The sequence below is a fragment of the Esox lucius genome, chromosome 7 (genome assembly GCF_011004845.1).
Source record: "Esox lucius isolate fEsoLuc1 chromosome 7, fEsoLuc1.pri, whole genome shotgun sequence".
NCBI classification, from domain to species: Eukaryota; Metazoa; Chordata; class Actinopteri; order Esociformes; family Esocidae; genus Esox; species Esox lucius.
Genome location: NC_047575.1, coordinates 22,000,622 through 22,018,689, shown reverse-complemented (window position 1 = coordinate 22,018,689; position 18,068 = coordinate 22,000,622). Strand labels below are relative to the sequence as shown.

Here is an 18,068-nt window from a genome sequence, read left to right as displayed (position 1 = left end):
GGTATGCGTGTATGTGTGTTTTTGTGTGCGTGTCACATGAAGGCTCCTGACAGCACTGGTGTTTGATCTGGGTCCAGACAGCAGGGTGAGTTACTCAGTGCTGACATGCTGTGGTGTAGAAGTGCAGCGTTTATCGTTTGGCTGGCAGGGCTGCCAAGTGCCGGTCATCTGGGTTTATACCCTGATATACAGCATGAAAACCAACCACATGCACAATGCACTTCCATAAACTGTATTATAATTTCATTAATTGTAATAGCAATAAAGTATATGTTGTCAGTATCCTGTCACCAGAAAAATCAGGTTGGTACTCTGTCGTAGTAGTTTCACAAAAGAGACTCCATTATAGCTCAAACTTATTTTTCTGTACCGAGAAGTCTTACTTGTTTGTTTCCTTGGTGTATAGTCAGAAGATAGTAGTGGATTGCACTCCGTCCTAAGAAAAGCAGAATCAAGGACAAATAAATAGTGGCTTGACAAACAAGCCAAACTAATATCCACAAAGTTTGCCCATTCACTGTTATAGATAAGGAAACAAATATGCAGAGCTTTTTTGATTACTTTGCAAAATAATCTTAGCCATGAAAATGGAAAGTGAATAAGAAAAGGTTTCGATGATAAAAAGAGACAGCAAAACATTATGCAAGACTGTCATTATGCAAAGTCCTGGGATAGAAGATGGGCTGAACTGGTACAAGGCCAGCTTTCCACAGTCCTTCCCCTACTACCAGCAACAACAGCCCAGGGCTTAACATTGCTCCTAAAGAATTAAACTTTCATTGAAATGTCACTCTAACGAACCTCAAGAGCCTTAAGAGAATTCCTTATTCTGTCATCTGTTAGGCATTTCAGATCTATTAATTCCTGTATCAATGATAATTTCTCCCTAAAATCGACTTCATTGTATACCATTGGAATTTGGTTGCAGTCGTTTCATACACCATATGGCCAAAAGTATATGGACACCCGAAAATCACACATATACAAGAATTTGTGGGACATCCTAATCCAAAACTATGAGCATTAAAATGTAGTTTTATTCCAAAGGTGTTCAATGGGGTTGAGGTCAGGGCTCTGTGCAGGCCACACCAGCCTCTTCGAACTATGTCTTTATGGACCCCGCATTGTGCACAGGTGCATTGTCATGCAGAAACAGGAAAGGTCCTTCCTCTTTGCGGTGGCCGCAAAGTTGGAAGCACCCGATTGTCTAAAATGTCTTTGTATCCTGTAGCATTAAGATGACCCATCACTGGAACCAAAGGGCTTAAGCCAAACCTTGAAACACAGCTCCAGACCATTATCCCTCCTCCACCAAACTTTACAGAAGGCACTATGCATTCCGGTAGGTAGCATTCTCCTCGCATCCACTGTGATGGCAATTCCATCGATCGACACTCTTAAAGGATTAAGAACAGAGACAAAATTCTCTTGCACAATTTAATAGTTTATTTGCAAATAGAGAGACACGTCAAACGCTTACAAACATAATCATCCAAGGAGTCTCTAACCTAATACATGAACAGTTCGTATTTATAGAGGGAAAAGGGGTGTGGTAAGTTGCGGGCCATCTGTCTTGTGTCACATAGGTTTTACCTAAAGGGAGGGCTGCCCCCCCCACCTTATCCTTCCTGCCATAATGTTTAATGTTGTGTTTACCTAAACAAGCCAATTGCTCCTACTTCCCCCCAAGGGCCATATTCCTATGGAACAAAAGGACTGACACCCTTCTTGGTCTAGGCAGGAGAACATGGTCAAAGTACCTAATAATCCTCTGATTTTATACAGACGTGTGTCACAATCAAAGAAAATATTTACATACCAGCCAATAGAAAGACAGACATTTCCCAAATGTACCTTAGTTCAACATTTCCATAACACCACCATGCCCAGATTCACCGATCAGACTGCCAGATTTTGAAGCATGATTCATCACTCCAGAGAACACGTTTCCACTGCTCCAGTGGTGGCATGCTTCACACAACTCCATCCAATGCTTGGTATTTCACACGCTGATGTGATGATCTGATCTGATGTGAGGCTTGCATACAGCTGCTCGGCCATGGAAACCAACTTCGTTAAGTTCCTGATGCACAGTTTTTACAACAGATAATAGGCGATGGTTCTAGGTGATTCTTTTCACATTACATGCTTCAGGACTTGGTCGTCCGCTCTGTGAGTTTGCGTGGTCTACTAACTTTGTGGCTGGGTTGTTGTTGCACCTAGACTTTGCCACTTCACAAATATTGCACTGGCAGTTAACCGGGATAGATCAAGTAGTGCAGAAATGTCACAAACTGAGTTGTGGCAAAGGTGGCATCCTATGACAGTGCCACGTTTAAATTCACTGAGCTTTTCAGTATGACCCACTGTACTGCCAATATTTGTCTATGGAGATTTCATGGCTATGTGCTGGATTATATGCACCTGTGAGCAATGTGTGTGGCTGAAACACCTGAACTCATTGATTTGTAGGGGTGTTCACATACTGTTGGCCATATACAGGTGCTGATCATATAATTAGAATATCATCAAAAAGTTGATTTATTTCAGTAATTCCATTCAAATGTGAAACTTGTATATTATATTCATTCATTACACACAGACTGATATATTTCAAATGTTTATTTCTTTTAATTGTGATTATTATAACTGACAACTAATGAAAATCCCAAATTCAGTATCTCAGAAAATTTGAATATTACTTATGATCAATACAAAAAAATATTTTTTGAAATGTTGGACTAAAATATGAACATTTAAAGTATGAGCATGTACAGCACTCAATACTTAGTTGGGGCTCCTTTTGCCTGAATTACTGCAGCAATGCAGCGTGGCATGGAGTCGATCAGTCTGTGGCACTGCTCAGGTGTTATGAGAGCCCAGGTTGCTCTGATAATGGCCTTCAGCTCTTCTGCATTGTTGGGTCTGGCGTATCGCATCTTCCCCTTCACAATACCCCATAGATTTTCTATAGGGTTAAGGTCAGGCAAGTTTGCTGGCCAATTAAGAACAGGGATACCATGGTCCTTAAACCAGGTACTGGTAGCTTTGGCACTGTGTGCAGGTGCCAAGTCCTGTAAGAAAATTTAATCTGCATCTCCATAAAGTTGGTCAGGAGCAGGAAGCTGGTAGATGGCTACTTCCTGGCTGCGTTGACCTTGGACCTCATAAAACACAGTGGACAAACACCAGCAGATGACATGGCACCCCAAACCATTACTGACTGTGGAAACTTTACACTGGACTTGAAGCAACGTGGATTCTGTGCCTCTCCTCTCTTCCTCCAGACTCTGGGACCTTGATTTCCAAAGGAAATGCAAAATGTACTTTAATCAGAGAACATAACTTTGGACCACTCAGCAGCAGTCCAGTCCTTTTTGTCTTTAGCCCAGGTGAGACGCTTCTGATGCTGTGTCTTGTTCAAGAGTGGCTTGACACAAGGAATGTGACAGCTGAAACACATGTCTTGCATACGTCTGTGCGTGGTGGTTCTTGAAGCACTGACTCCAGCTGCAGTCCACTCTTTGTGATTCTCCCCCACATTTTAGAATGGGTTTTGTTTCACAATCCTCTCCAGGGTGAGGTTATCCCTATTGCTTGTTCACTTTTTTCTACCACATCTTTTCCTTCCCTTCGCCTCCCTATTAATGTGCTTGGACACAGAGCTCTGTGAACAGCCAGCCTCTTTAGCAATCACAAGGTGTCAATGATGGTCTTTTGGACAGCTGTCAAGTCAGCAGTCTTCCCCATGATTGTGTAGGCTACAGAATTAGACTGAGAGACCATTTAAAGGCCTTTGCAGGTGTTTTGAGTTAATTAGCTGATTAAAGTGTGGCACCAGGTGTCTTCAATATTGAACCTATTCACAATATTCAAATTTTCTGAGATAGAAATTTGGGGTTTTCATTAGTTGTCAGTTATAATCATCAAAATCAAAAGAAAAAAACACTTGAAGTATATCAGTCTGTGTGGAATGAATGTATACATTATACAAGTTTCACTTTTTGAATGCAGTTACTGAAATAAATCAACTTTTTGATGATATTCTAATTATATGACCAGCACCGGTATGTGTGTGTATATATAGCTCTGGGAAAAATTAAGAGACCATTAAAAATTATCAGTTGCTCTGGTTTTACTATTCATAGGTATGTGTTCGAGTACAATTTACATTTTGATTTCATTCTATAAACTACTGACAATATTACTCCCAAATTCCAAATAAAAATATTGTCATTTAGAGTATTTATTTGTAGAAAACAACGACTGGCAAAAAAACAAAAAACAATCTGCATTGTTTTCAGACCTCAAACAATGCAAAGAAAACAAATTCATATTAATTATTCAACAACAAAACACTATCTTAACTAAGGAAAAGTACAGAAATCAATAGCACACCTTTCATGCATCTTGGCATGCTCTCCACCAGTGTGTCACATTGCTGTTGGGCGACTTTCTGCCACTCCTGGCACAAAAATTAAAGTAGCTCGGCTCTGTCCTTCACAAAGACAAATCGTCCCAATTCCAGCCTTGCTGAAGTATCCCCAGATCATCACTGATCCTCCACCAAATTTCACAGAGGGTGCGAGACACCGTGGCTTGTAGGCCTCTCTAGGTCTCTGTATAACCATTAGACAACGAGGTGTTGAGCAAAGCTGAAAATTTGTCTCGTCCGTGAAGATGCCCTTACTCCATTCCTCTACAGTCCAATCTTTATGGTCTTTTGCAAACTGGCTCTTCTTTGCTTCTCATTGATGAGGGCTTTTTTCTAGCTTGTCACGACCCCTAGGAGCCTGTTTCGAACTGTCCATTACAGCTGCTGATTGCCATTCTTTTTGTAGGTCACTTGATGTCATCCATCGGTTGTTGAATGACATTCGAATGAGTTGATGGTCATCTCGGTCAGTGGACAGTCGTTTTCAACCTCTGCCAGTCTGTAGCTTTGTTGTTCTCAATGTCTGTTGCTTGAACTTGTTCTTATGAACCGCCATCTTTGAAATTTTCAGGATGGAAGCAACCTGACGATCACTGTATCACTCTACCAGTAAAGCCAGAATTGAACCCTTCTTTTCTTCACTCAAAGCTTTTCTTTTCAACTCTTTTGACATGCTGAATAGTAAAAAAAAAAAACTTTGTATTACTTGCACAGTTTTTGCCATCAAGCTGGTCCTATTCAAAGAAGATACTGATGACCATAGCAGTGGTTTTTATACTTTTCCTCACTATATTAGATTTGGTTCAGGTAATGACCTAATCAGTACCTCATTAATTAAAATGACATGTGCCTGTGTTGTAATTTAACAGACACTGGAATGGAATGGCTGCAATACATGTAGATGATGATGATTTAAGAAAAATTAGGAGTTGTCTTTTAATTTTTTCCGGAGCTGTCTATATAAATAACAAACCAATCAATCATATTTACTTATCAACATATTTTATTTGATCAGAAGGTCATAACAATAAATAGATTGCTGGTATGCCCCACAAATGTGAAAAATTATTCCAGTCCTAAAGAATTTGTGAGTTGACCTGTTTCTCCAGGTAAGCAAGTTACTAAGGACTGTACCAAGCTAATAGTTAGTAATAAACAGCAAGCTATCAATAGATTACTTTAGCAGCCATTTTGCTGAACAAAAGTTGGTCAGGGGCTAATTACTTTTAAAAGGGGCTAATACGTTTTAAGAGGGAGTAATTCATTTGTCGTTTAAATTACATGATAGGGTCCTGGAAATATGATGACTTGCTAAAAAAGGCAAATATTTAATGGAATGGAACTTTGCCATGATCATTTCAACTAAAAGTACAGCTACAAGAGTCAGTTAAAGATTGCTAACAATGCTAACGATGTTAGATAGTTAGTTACGATAGCTGACTCAAATTTGACCTGTTGCCAAATGACCTAATTAGTTGTGTGACATTCCACCAGGTTTAGTTAGCATTACACAACTTTTCCAGTCTTTTGGTGCCTCTGTCCCAAGTTTTTTTTAAACGTGTTGCTGGCATCAAATTCAAAGTGACCATGTATTTTCCAAGAAAAAAGAACACTTCCCTGTTTCAACATTTCATATGTTGTCTTGGTGCAATTTTCTAATCAATATAGGGTTTAAATAATTTGCAAATTTTTCTTTACATTTTAAACAGTGTCCCAACTTTTTTGGAAACAGGTTTGTAGTTAGGCTTTTGCTATTTGTTGTAGAATTACCATCTGATTTTATTGTGTAATGTTCTCTATTATTCTTTTTTTTGTCATTTGTGTTTTCTATAGTAGGGCTGGGCAGATATGCATCTGATGTCTGCTAAATGACAATGTTACTCTGTCTTACATCTCTCAGAATTGATAATTGCTCTCTCAGTTTAAAATGAAAACCTTTTGCAAAAACAGCTGCTGCTCCACAAATAACAATCAAACAGACATTTGGCAGCGTAAAAATACCCTCATTATTCTGTTTTATTCTTTTATATTCTGACTGCGAAAAATTTGTGTTGAATGCGGTCAAGCAGGGGATTTTGAGCATGTGATGTTCTCAAAATGAAACATGATGTCATGCTAATTTATTCACCATGACAAACTTACATGCTACTGACGTACATGTTTTTGGTGTTAGCCAGACTCCCACTTTGTTTCCATAGATGATATTTCCAAGATGAAAATGTGCAGAGCAAAGAATATTTGACAGCTTTTATTCTTCTGTAATTGGGACTGTACATTTCCTTCAGACAATAGTAACATGTCTGTGTTTCCTAACACCAGTTCCTTCCAAGGTGTTGTATGGACTCACGTGACAGTTTGGTGCCTGGTTGCTGTTGACAATATCTGGAATCTGATGAAGCAAAACAAAATATTAGTGTTTACTGCTTGGTCTGTACATTAGTAGTATTTTGGTTAACTATTTATTCCATAAATTATATTTATTTATTAATATTTAATTATATTTTATTAGGATAATTAATTGTTTAGTATATTGTCAGACATTATAATATGTAATCTATGGGCACATCAAATGTATCCCTCCTACCTTATCATTAAAGTAGGATACACCCTTAGACATAATTTAATGTGAGAGCATTACAAACAGAGTGGAAATAAAAATTGTCCCAAAATGTTAATCTTCTGCTGCTGATGAGCAATGATGGATGAGCAGAATGAGCAATGATATAAGTAAAAGAAGGGCTGTGATTGGTTACAATGTCTACTATGGCAATTTTTCTGTGTCAGTAAAACAGATTGCCTAGGATGGTCCAGTGATCTAAGCCACTACAACAGAAATGTAAGTGCCATGGAACCTTTAGTGTTCATAGAGAGTCAGGACACAAAATGAATATCCCTTCTGAAATAAAGTACCCAACATTGGGCAATGTCCCGTTCATTGCCATGGCATTGGGATAACATTTTTAGACTGACTGGAAAAGTGACTATTATTGGGCCTCCAACATCACTTCCAGCACCAACTGGGGGCTCCCTGATCAACATTGTGTAGAAACACATTTAACATTTGGACTTACAAATGGAATGTTGAACGTTATTGCATATCGTCACTGTTGGAAGCAAACCTTGTACATCGAAATGTTGTGATTTTTATTTTTCACATGAATCAAAGTTATTGGTTATTTTTTATGATGATTTCAGGAAATGTTGTCCAATGAAAATTATTCAAAATATTTTGTCATGATAACTCTTATCCCATATATAGTGGGGAGAACAAGTATTTGATACACTGCCGATTTAGCAGGTTTTCCCACTTACAAAGCATGTAGAAGTCTGTAGTTTTTATCATAGGTACTATTCAACTGTTAGTGATGTAATCTAAAACAAAAATCCAGAAAATCACATTGTATGATTTTTAAGTAATTAATTAGCATTTTATTGAATGACATCAGAAAAGCAGAAGTTAATATTTGGTACAGAAACCTTTGTTTGCAATTACAGAGATCATACATTTCCTGTAGTTCTTGACCAGGTTTGCACACACTGCAGCAGGGATTTTAGCCCACTGCTCCATACAGACCTTCTCCAGATCCTTTAGGTTTCGGGGCTGTCGCTGGGCAGTACGGACTTTCAGCTCCCTCCAAAGATTTTCTATTGGTTTCAGGTCTGGAGACTGGCTAGGACCTTGAGATGACACAAGTCCTTTGTTGCCCTGGTTGTGTGTTTCGGGTCGTTGTCATGCTGGAAGACCCAGCCACGACTCATCTTCAATACTCTTACTGAGGGAAGGAGGTTGTTGGCCAAGGTCTCGCGATACATGGCCCTATCTATCCTTCCCTCAATACGGTGCAGTCGTCCTGTCCCCTTTTCAGAAAAACATCCCCAAAGTATGATGTTTCCACCTCCATGCTTCACGGTTGGGATGGTGTTCTTGGGGTTGTACTCATCCTTCTTCTTCCTCCAAACACGGCGTGGAGTTTAGACTAAAAAACTACATTTTTGTCTCATCAGACCACATGACCTTCTCCCATTCCTCCTCTGGATCATCCAGATGGTCATTGGCAAACTTCAGACGGGCCTGGACATGCGCTGGCTTGAGCAGGGGGACCTTGCGTGCGCTGCAGGATTTTAATCTATGACGGCGTAGTGTGTTACTAATGGTTTTCTTTGAGACTGTGGTCCCAGCTCTCTTCAGTTCATTGACCAGGTCTTGCCGTGTAGTTCTGGGCTGATCCCACACCTTCCTCATGATCATTGATGCCCCACGAAGTGAGATCTTGCATGGAGCCCCAGTCAGAAGGAGATTGACCGTCATCTTGAACTTCTTCCATTTTCTAATAATTGTGCCAACAGTTGTTGCCTTCTCACCAAGCTGCTTGCCTATTGTCCTGTAGCCCATCCCAGCCTTGTGCAGGTCTACAATTTTATCCCTGATGTCCTTACACAGCTCTCTGGTCTTTGCCATTGTGGAGAGGTTGGAGTCTGTTTGATTGAGTGTGGGGACAGGTGTCTTTTATACAGGTAACAAGTTCAAACAGGTGCAGTTAATGCAGGTAATGAGTGGAGAACAGGAGGGCTTCTTAAAGAAAAACTAACAGGTCGGTGAGAGCCAGAATTCTTACTGGTTGGTAGGTGATCAAATACTTATATCATGCAATAAAATGCTAATTAATAATTTAAAAATCATACAATGTGATTTTCTGGATTTCTGGATTTTAGATTCCTTCTCTCACAGTTGAAGTGTACCTATGATAAAAACTACAGACCTCTACATGCTTTGTAAGTAGGAAAACCTGCAAAATTGGCAGTGTATCAAAAACTTGTTCTCCCCACTGTAGATAGATTAGATAGAACATATAAATATCAAGATATATATTCTTTGTCTTATGGCTCATGGATGTCCTTGGCTATTCACATTTCAAAATGCCCTCAACTAAACGTACATATACAGCAATGAAAAGCTTTTCAAGCCTTTAGGGATACAGTGCCATAGCTTGTGGGATGATGCTCTAATGACAATCTGGGTGCTGTCTATTCTGATCATTTTAAAGAACCCATTAATGGCATGTTAACAAACACACCTCTCTTGACTCCAACATTTTTTACAATGGTGTATGAAAAGTGTTTTGCGGTTGATTACTCCCCAAACTGTGAGAATGACTGTCAGGCTCATTCAGATTAAGATGCCAGACTTATAAGGTCCTATTAAAATTGTTCAATGACAAAAACCCACAGACAACAAATTTTGGTTGTACAACGTATTGTCCGTGTCAATTGTACATCACCTACAGTTGAAGTTTGAAATGTACATACACTTACGTTTAAGTCATTAAAACATATTTATCAACCACTCCACAGATTTCTTGTTAAAAAATTATAGTTTTGGCATATCAGTTAGGATATCTACTTTCTGGATGACACAAGTCATTTTTCCAACAATTGTTTACAGACAGATTATTTTACTTATAATTCACTATATCACCAATTCCAGTGGGTCAGAAGTTTACCTACATTAAGTTGACCATGTCATTAAACAGCTTGGAACATTCCAGGAAATGATGTCATGGATATAGAGGATTCTGACAGACTAATTGACATAATTTCAGTCAATTAGACGTGTACCTGTGGGTGTATTTCAAGGACTCCATTCAAACTTTGTGTGTCTTTTTTGACATCATGGGAAAATCAAAAGAAATCAGCCAAGATCTCATAAATACAATTGTATACCTCCACAAGTCTGGTAAATCCTTTGGGAGCAATTTCCGAGCGCCTGGAGGTACAATACCATGTTCATCTGGACAAAAAATATTACGCAAGTATGAACACCATGGAACCACGCAGCTGTCAAACTGCTCAGGAAGAAGACCCATTCTGTCTCTTATAGATTAATGTACTTTGGTGCAAAAAGTGCAGATCAATCCCTATAGCTAAGGACCTATTGAAGATGCTGAAGGAAACAAGTATCTATATCCACAGTACAATTAATCCTATATTGACAAAGCCTGAATGGCCCTCAGCAAGGAAGAAGCCACTGCTCCAAAATCACCATAAAAAGCCAGATTACGGGTTTGCATCTGCACATAGGTAAAAAGATTGTACTTTTTGGAGAAATGTCCTCTGGGATGATGAAACAAAAATTGAACTGTTTGGCCATAATGACCATCGATATATTTGGAAGAAAAACTTTTAGGCTTGCAAGCCTAAGAACACCATCTCAACCGTGAAGCACGGGATTGGCAGCATCATGTTGTGGGGCTTCTTTGCTTGAGGAGGGACTAGTGCACTTCATAAAATAAATTGCATCATGAGGAAGGACATTTGTGAATACATCTCATGATATCAGTCAGGAAGTTAAAGCTTGGTTGCAAATGGACAATGACCCCAAACATACTTCCAAAGGAAAAATGGCTTAAGGACAACAAAGTAAATGTATTGGAGTGGCCATCACAAAGCCCTGACCTCAATCCTATATAGTATGCGGGCAGAACTGTGTGCGAGCAAGGAGTCCTACAAAGCTGATTCAGTTACAACAGCTCTGTCAGGAGGCATGGGCCAAAATTCACCTAACTTATTGTGGGAAGCTTGTGGAAGGCAACCCGAAATGTTTGACCCAAGTTAAACAATTTAAACTTAATGCTACCAAATACTAATTGAGTGTATGTAAACTTCTGACCCACTGGGAATGTAATGAACAAAATAAAAGCACAAATAAATCACTCTCTCTACTATTATTCAGATATTTCACATTCTTAAAATAGTGGTGATCCTAACCGACCTAAGACAGGGAATTGATACTAGGATGAAATATCAGTAATTGTGAACAACTGAGTTTGAATGTATTTGGTGTCATGGCTGAGGATAGGCAGAACATTAGGTGCAGAGCAGAAGTCATTACTTTTTATGTTCTTATCCACAAACAACACAAAAGGAGTGGTACACCATGAACTGAACCAAACAACGCAAATTATGAACCACAAAGCAAAAACTAAAAGTACAACTTACATAGGGTTGCCAATTAGAGGCAACGCGGGACAGCTGCCTCTAATTGGGGACAATCAAAATAGGAGTGCAGAGATGCCTAGAGGTACCTGTGCGGTCAGGCCCTGTCCGTGGCCCCTAGACGCATGGAGGTGCCTAGAGGCACCCCAGCCAGGACCTGACATTTGGCTCATTCTTATTTTCAGCGATGACCTGGGAGCATTTGGGATTTATTGTCTTGCTAATGGACAAAAACGACACATTGTTTATCTTGTTGCTCTGTTTTCATTCTAGCAAACATTTAGTCACAGGCTGTAATCATGAGGCTTCTATGCCTCCCCAAACATTCTATCCAAATAATCTATTAAGTATTACGTTTATGAGGTACGTATTACCCAATAATATTAATGATGAACAAATTAATTAACACCATACAATATAACTCAGTTCACATGTATTAATTACCTCAAAGATGTTTGAAACCTTTGTCTGGCTGTAACCACTGTCATTGAATTCACTGGGGGTAACACTTGCTGCAAAAATAAACATTTTTCCAGGGTCAGTGGAATGTGTACACTTTCTGTGGGGTTTTGAAAGTGTGACAGCATGACGTTTACATCAACATAAAATTACATAAAGTTACAAAAATCATATACATATGGTATATGGCTTTGAGCTTGTATGGATGTAGACACAGAAGAGCTAGCCTACGTGTGTTGCCGCCTCCCACGTATGTCAGGTTATTTGGCGCTGCTACACCACCACTCACACTAGGCATTGTTCTCCTAGAAAACAACAAACATTTAACTACAACAACTATGCAAACTCACATAGTGATTAGAGAGAAGGATCTGGAAATACATTGCATGTGGAAAATGAAATGAATGAAAAACTAGCGTTGTTGCGCCATGAAATTAAATAGCTTTGGCAGTGTAAAGTTCCTCTTCAGTCTCGCTAGAAATTGCTCAATTCTTATGATAATTCCAAGTAGTAAGTTAGTAGATACTAGTAAGCCTATTTCAGGCTACTAAACTGTTAACCAGTGACAAAAAACATACAGTTCATTGATGCTATTTGTGGTGGAGGTAAACTTAATAAGAAACGTTAGTCAGTTTAACTTAATGGTGTCTTGTGAAATATTCAACCTTGGTGTGATGTTAATGCATAATGACAATGATCTAAATTTTAAACACTATACTGACCATCAGCAGATGTATAGCTCTGTGGTGTAGTGGTTAAAGACACAGCCTCTTACACGGGAGCCCCAGGTTACAATCCAGGGAGTGCAAACCACATTCTTCACTTTTAATTGCAGGCTGGCTAAACTAGGCTTGCCTGGTTCATTTTCAGATTTTTGTTAATGTATTTTATCCTGTATTTAAAAAAATTTTTGTGGTATCCAATTTCTGACTAAGGACCTCTCTCATCGTAGCGACAGATATTGTCAAGATGTGTTTTCCAATGCACATCCAATGCCATTCTGGTTACTAAACCACGCTGCTTACTAAACCACAACGTTTAGAACAAAATCCTTACACAATGGAAGAAGCACACTCTCTGGCCTTCTACCTTGATTGAGCTCCCCAGGAACCGAAGCCTCACTAAAGGCAACAAAATTCCACCATTTACCACCCAAATCTAGATAGTGGTGGCCAATTGCACTGCCTTCCACAGGACTTCTGGGTTAATCTGCAAGCAGGATTTAAACACTTGTCTCAATGACACAGCTAATTGCCAAGCAGTGACTTGACTGTTGCATCTTACCTCATTTCCTCCTGGTATCTGGATTCTAAAATAAAGAAGAGTCAATTTATTTTGAAATACAATTTTTGTTGATATTGTAATTATGACATTAATCACGTAGCAGAAATCATTTTCTAATATTTGATTTCAGACACACAGACCTAATGATTGGAGTTATAGGCCTGCAGTTGAAGTCTTACTGTTTTTAGACATCTATAGCCACAAATTATAACATATTAGCCTTCAAAGTCATTAAGTACACCAAGTCAATCTTTTTGGTGGTTGTCGAGCCATCCTGAGTATGCAAAGCATAGGTGAGAGGCAGGCATCAGGATCCAAAGATGCCTAATGTCTCTGTCCTGTATGTAGACGATGGCCTCTTCTTATATCCTATCTCATCATTGTCCTCAGAGAGGACTTTCTGTTTGTCATTCTTTTTTTTTTTTTGTTTGAATTCACAGAGATAAAGGCTCCTTGCACAGGTAACTAGGGAATTCACATGATAGAGAGCATGTGCTTACCTTACACTGAGCACAAATGCCAGTCAAAGCACAACAAACACAAAATGTCTAATGACGTTAGCTAACGACAATATTAGACATTCTACATTCAATAACAAGTGTGGCTAGGGAATAAATTAATAACAAATGGATTATCTGATTATTATTTTGCAGATTGGTTGCACTTGAGGAGTTCAACTACTTCAACTACTTCAGGAGTTATAGTAAATTATATTTGAACGCAGAGACTGAAAGCTACTTTCAGGCAATGTGCGCCACTTTGCTGGGCGCAGTCATTCAGGACAGTGCAGCTACGGCCTTGGTTGTTCATTGAAAGTAATGGGTTTCTCTGGTGCAATGCTGTTTTTGCCCTTATAGGAGTGCTCCTAAATTCTTTTAATTAATGGCAAGAGTACTGTTATGGACTATAGTTGAAAAGTGTGTACCACGTTTGTACCAAGTTTGCTGCTTACTTGCGTCATTTCTGCGTTTGCAGCAGAACAGGATTCCAAGGATGAGCAGCACCAGCAGAGCAAGGCCACCGATGGAACAAACTATAGCTATAAGCACAGTCCAGTTCTGGGGCTCTGGTGGAAGATTAGTCTTTACATAAGTATTATCTTGTTATTCAGTATGGTACCACAGTGATGACTGACATCTCAAAATCAACTTCCTGTTAAGCTGACAGGCTCTACTCCAACCTGTCACTTGTTACAGAACTAGATGAAATTATGAATTGCAATATGTGGGAGTATTTCATAATACGGAGCCTCTATAATCTACCTTAGGAACCCTTAAAATGACCTTGAACACTACAACTTTCTAACAATGTAAGCAGATCTGACTAAATAATGTTGAAGGTACTGTCCAGGCTATTGAACAGACAGAATTAAATGTCAAAAGAAAACTTACCAACCAACAGGTAGATGAGGTTTGACTGTGGCGTGGTTAGGGTGGACACAGAGGCCAGGCACATTACTGGGACACTGTTGACCGCACGGACAGTAAGTAGGCTGGTGGAGTTGTACAGACCATTCAGGGCTTCACTGGTGGTGTTGCTGCTGTTCTGCAAGGCCCCATCCAGCTCCCAGTTCACCGTGGGCTTGGGGAACCAACCAGAAGCTTCACAGCGGAGGACGGCCAGGTGGCCCTGTGCCATGGTCAAGTTGCCCCCAACAATGTTTACAGAGCCATTTACTGGGGACAGACAGAAGAGAACAGGATTGGGGGACAACATGATACACAAATCACAATGAATATGGCTGTTCAAGATTCGTTTGGGTCCAATGACACACCATTCATCTAATAGGGTTAATATTAGACCATTATAAAGTGGTTATTACCATGTTCTGGTTGACAGAATGGAGAAAAACATCTACATTTCCAGACTAAACACAGGTCTCAGCTGAGCATGGACTCAAATCGACACATGGAAGAAAATATGTTTGCAATAAGGGAGGTTCGTACCAGGGGAATGAGATTCATGCAGATAAGTTCTTGCACCATAGGAAAATAAAACAAAAAGCAATTCAATAGAGCAAGCTGGAGCCACCAAAACATTAAGTTAATCTACAATATGTATATTAATATGTTTGAGTCAGTTTGAAGTTGAATGAATGGGAATCTTAATTGTTAGATTGGTCTTAGAGTTAATCGTCATTAACAAGGTTCCCTTAAGGAAATTAATAAGGGTAACTCAAGCTAAGATGGATAGTCTTTTTATTGAAACTGTAACTATTCCTAATCTCTTAGGTGAAAATGTCATACTATCCTCTAAGCCAGTGAAGCAGGGAAAACAGGCTTGCGTCAACCAGGGACGGCCGCACTCACATGATGAATAACCTTTCCTGAGACCTTAATACTTGTGTTTAGCTCAGCACGCTAACAGACACAAAAGAGAGAATGTTCTTTCTCCACAGATATTTCAGACGGAAAGTTTAGAATTTTTGCTGGACCGCGTAAGAGAAGCCTGCCAGTAAAAGTAACCAATAGATCAACTGGCTGACCGACCCTTGGTAAATAGAGTAGTGGTTTGAGATGCAGCCTTTCACGTAAATGACTGGTGTTTGAGTCTCACCAGAGACATAAATTACAGATTAGGTTTTGTTCAGGATCGACAGAAACCTTCAGTAGCTATGTTATGGTAAGCCTAAAATAAAATTGTTATAGTTTTATGGCAACTATTTCTGGTGGATCTTCGAAGTATGCATCCAAGAATGCTTTTTGGGGTAATAGCCTATAGGTTACAACCCCTTGCACAGTAAAAGAGGAGGGTTTTCCACTATTCTCTGGTCTTTTCACTTGACGAGAAAATCTGTTATCGTCACCTACAGTATATTTATATATATATATTGTGTATAATAACTGCGCCCAGGGCAGAAACATCAGTAGTATTCACCCTTCTGCTATAGTAATTGAAATGTATATTAGGTACTCATCAGGAATCTGCTGAGACACCTGTTTGATGTTTTTCTCTATTATTCCTCTCTGTGCCTTGAGCTGTCTAGTATTGCTTTAGAGAGCAGAGGTCATTACTCAGCTGTGATAAGTACACCATTTGCACTGCCTGTTCTTCTACATCAGACAGTAACAGACTATTCTTATATTCTCATTCCAGACTAAAAAATATATAAAAAATCGTGTTTTTTAAGGATCATCTTTAGGGACTCAAAATCAAATCAAACTTTATTTATAAAGCACATTTCCTACAATCAAATGCATTTCAATGTGCCTAATAAGACAATAAAATATTAGTAAATAGAAATTGTGAAATAAAAAATAAAACACCCTATACAAAACACCATAGGAAAGTGAGTTCTAAGAAATGTCCAAGGTTTGGGAGGCCCTCAGATCAAAATAGTTTACTGTATGACCTCTGCCTAATTCTGAGGGTTTTGCGCATTATTTCCTATCAGAGGGAATGTTTCCTACCTTGAACGGAGAGCAGAGCAGTTAGAGTCGGCAGGTTCTGAATATTACAACTAACAGGCCCACTGTCATTTCTCCAGACATTTTGGATGATGAACTCCCACCGGTGTGTGTCAGCGCTGGAGTAGTTTTCAGCATGGAAACGTGATTCATGAGGCAAAACAACACCCTGTTTTGTAATGGTGAGGACCAAAACATTTTTAAGGGACCACGTCATTGACACCCAGGATTCAGACAGGCTAACATTAAAACGAGCTTTAGAACCCTGCAGCACAGTCGCATTTAGGGGCTCCAGCGTAGGGCCTCCTAAGACTGCTGAAGAGGATATGGATAGAGAAGAGAACAGGAGAGTTATTAGTGACATGATTTCCCCAAAAGCAGTCTGATTAGAGCATGATGAAGACAGGCAAATCAGTTAAGCTGCATTTTAATACACTGTGTGCTGTTCTCATGCTCATTCAAGTGAAATAGAGTTTAGATTTTTATTAAGTAATAATTATTTTCAGGGATTCATAGTTCTTTGGGAAGTTTCCAGGGAAATTACAATTCTGACCTCGAACTATTGATTTGGTCTCAGTCTATCAAATTCAGTAAATCTGTTTCATTGTTAGTCTATGAAATGTGATAAGTGTATGTATGTGTACAAGAAATATTAAGCTCTCATTACCTCCTGATGAATAGAGTAAAAGTAACTTGAAGAAAGGACTGCCCATGTTGCCCAGTTACCAGTCATGCAAATATTACCATCCTGAAAAATAAAACCAACACAATGGTTCACACAGACCTAATTACTGAAAATGACATTATATTTAGGGTGTGTTATATCAGGAACCTCCCTTGTCACCTAAACACACATTCTCTGATTGATTGCTGATCTTAGACCAGCCACAAAAAACATAACAAAAAGGAATCTAGAACAGAGAGTCAATCTAGAGTACATTTTTGCCTTTTTCTTCAGGAAATATTCTTAATTAAATCTAATGCGCACTGATGTCCACAATTTTAATAACATACCTGTTGAAGATTAAAATAGATCCAAGCTTGATTTCATGTTGATTCAGAGCTAGGAAATAGGATTCCACCTGTTCAGGTAAAGCCAGGTGTAACTTCCCTTCCGCACTCTTTCCCTCCGAACAGAGAACAAGGTCCACCCATAAAAGAAAACGTATCACACACACGCAGGGCCCGCCCTAGGAATTTGGTGACTCCAGTTGAGTTGTGATTGTGGAGGACCCACCTCGCAGCAAAACATTTTAGTGGCCCCAATTCTAATTTTAATGTTGAGGGGCCATGTGTGTTTCGAACATGCCATCGTAAATTCAAATGCAATGCAAATGTCTAATCAAACTAAGTTTCTCTAACACACTATTACAGCATTTATATTTCATCAACACTATCATTTAACTACAGGACATATTTGTTTGTAGTCATTGCACACATCAGTTATTGAGTATAAAGGGACAATCACGTTTAAAAATGGTGGCATTGGG

General features: G+C 39.2%; 1 protein-coding gene across 4 annotated transcripts; it reads right to left on the bottom strand.

Annotated features, from left to right (window-relative positions):
- Nucleotides 1–383: 383 nt before the first annotated feature.
- Nucleotides 384–17,692, bottom strand: igsf5a (immunoglobulin superfamily, member 5a). 4 transcript variants are annotated; one of them, XM_010868193.3, is made up of 10 exons: nt 17,593–17,692; nt 17,246–17,326; nt 16,582–16,893; nt 14,563–14,847; nt 14,124–14,237; nt 13,172–13,196; nt 12,119–12,192; nt 11,873–11,940; nt 6,783–6,824; nt 384–436 (listed from the first exon to the last, which is right to left on the bottom strand). In XM_010868193.3, the coding sequence occupies exons 2-10, from the start codon at nt 17,289–17,291 to the stop codon at nt 407–409; spliced, it is 996 nt and encodes a 331-aa protein (XP_010866495.3). In that variant the 5' UTR covers nt 17,292–17,326; nt 17,593–17,692; the 3' UTR covers nt 384–406. The 4 variants fall into 4 exon arrangements, 3 of the variants coding, with proteins under 3 accessions (XP_010866495.3, XP_019903495.2, XP_019903497.2); XR_002196924.2 differs by lacking the exon at nt 384–436 and adding an exon at nt 5,090–5,109 and having other exon boundaries at nt 6,593–6,824; XM_020047936.2 differs by lacking the exon at nt 384–436 and having other exon boundaries at nt 6,098–6,824.
- Nucleotides 17,693–18,068: the final 376 nt, after the last annotated feature.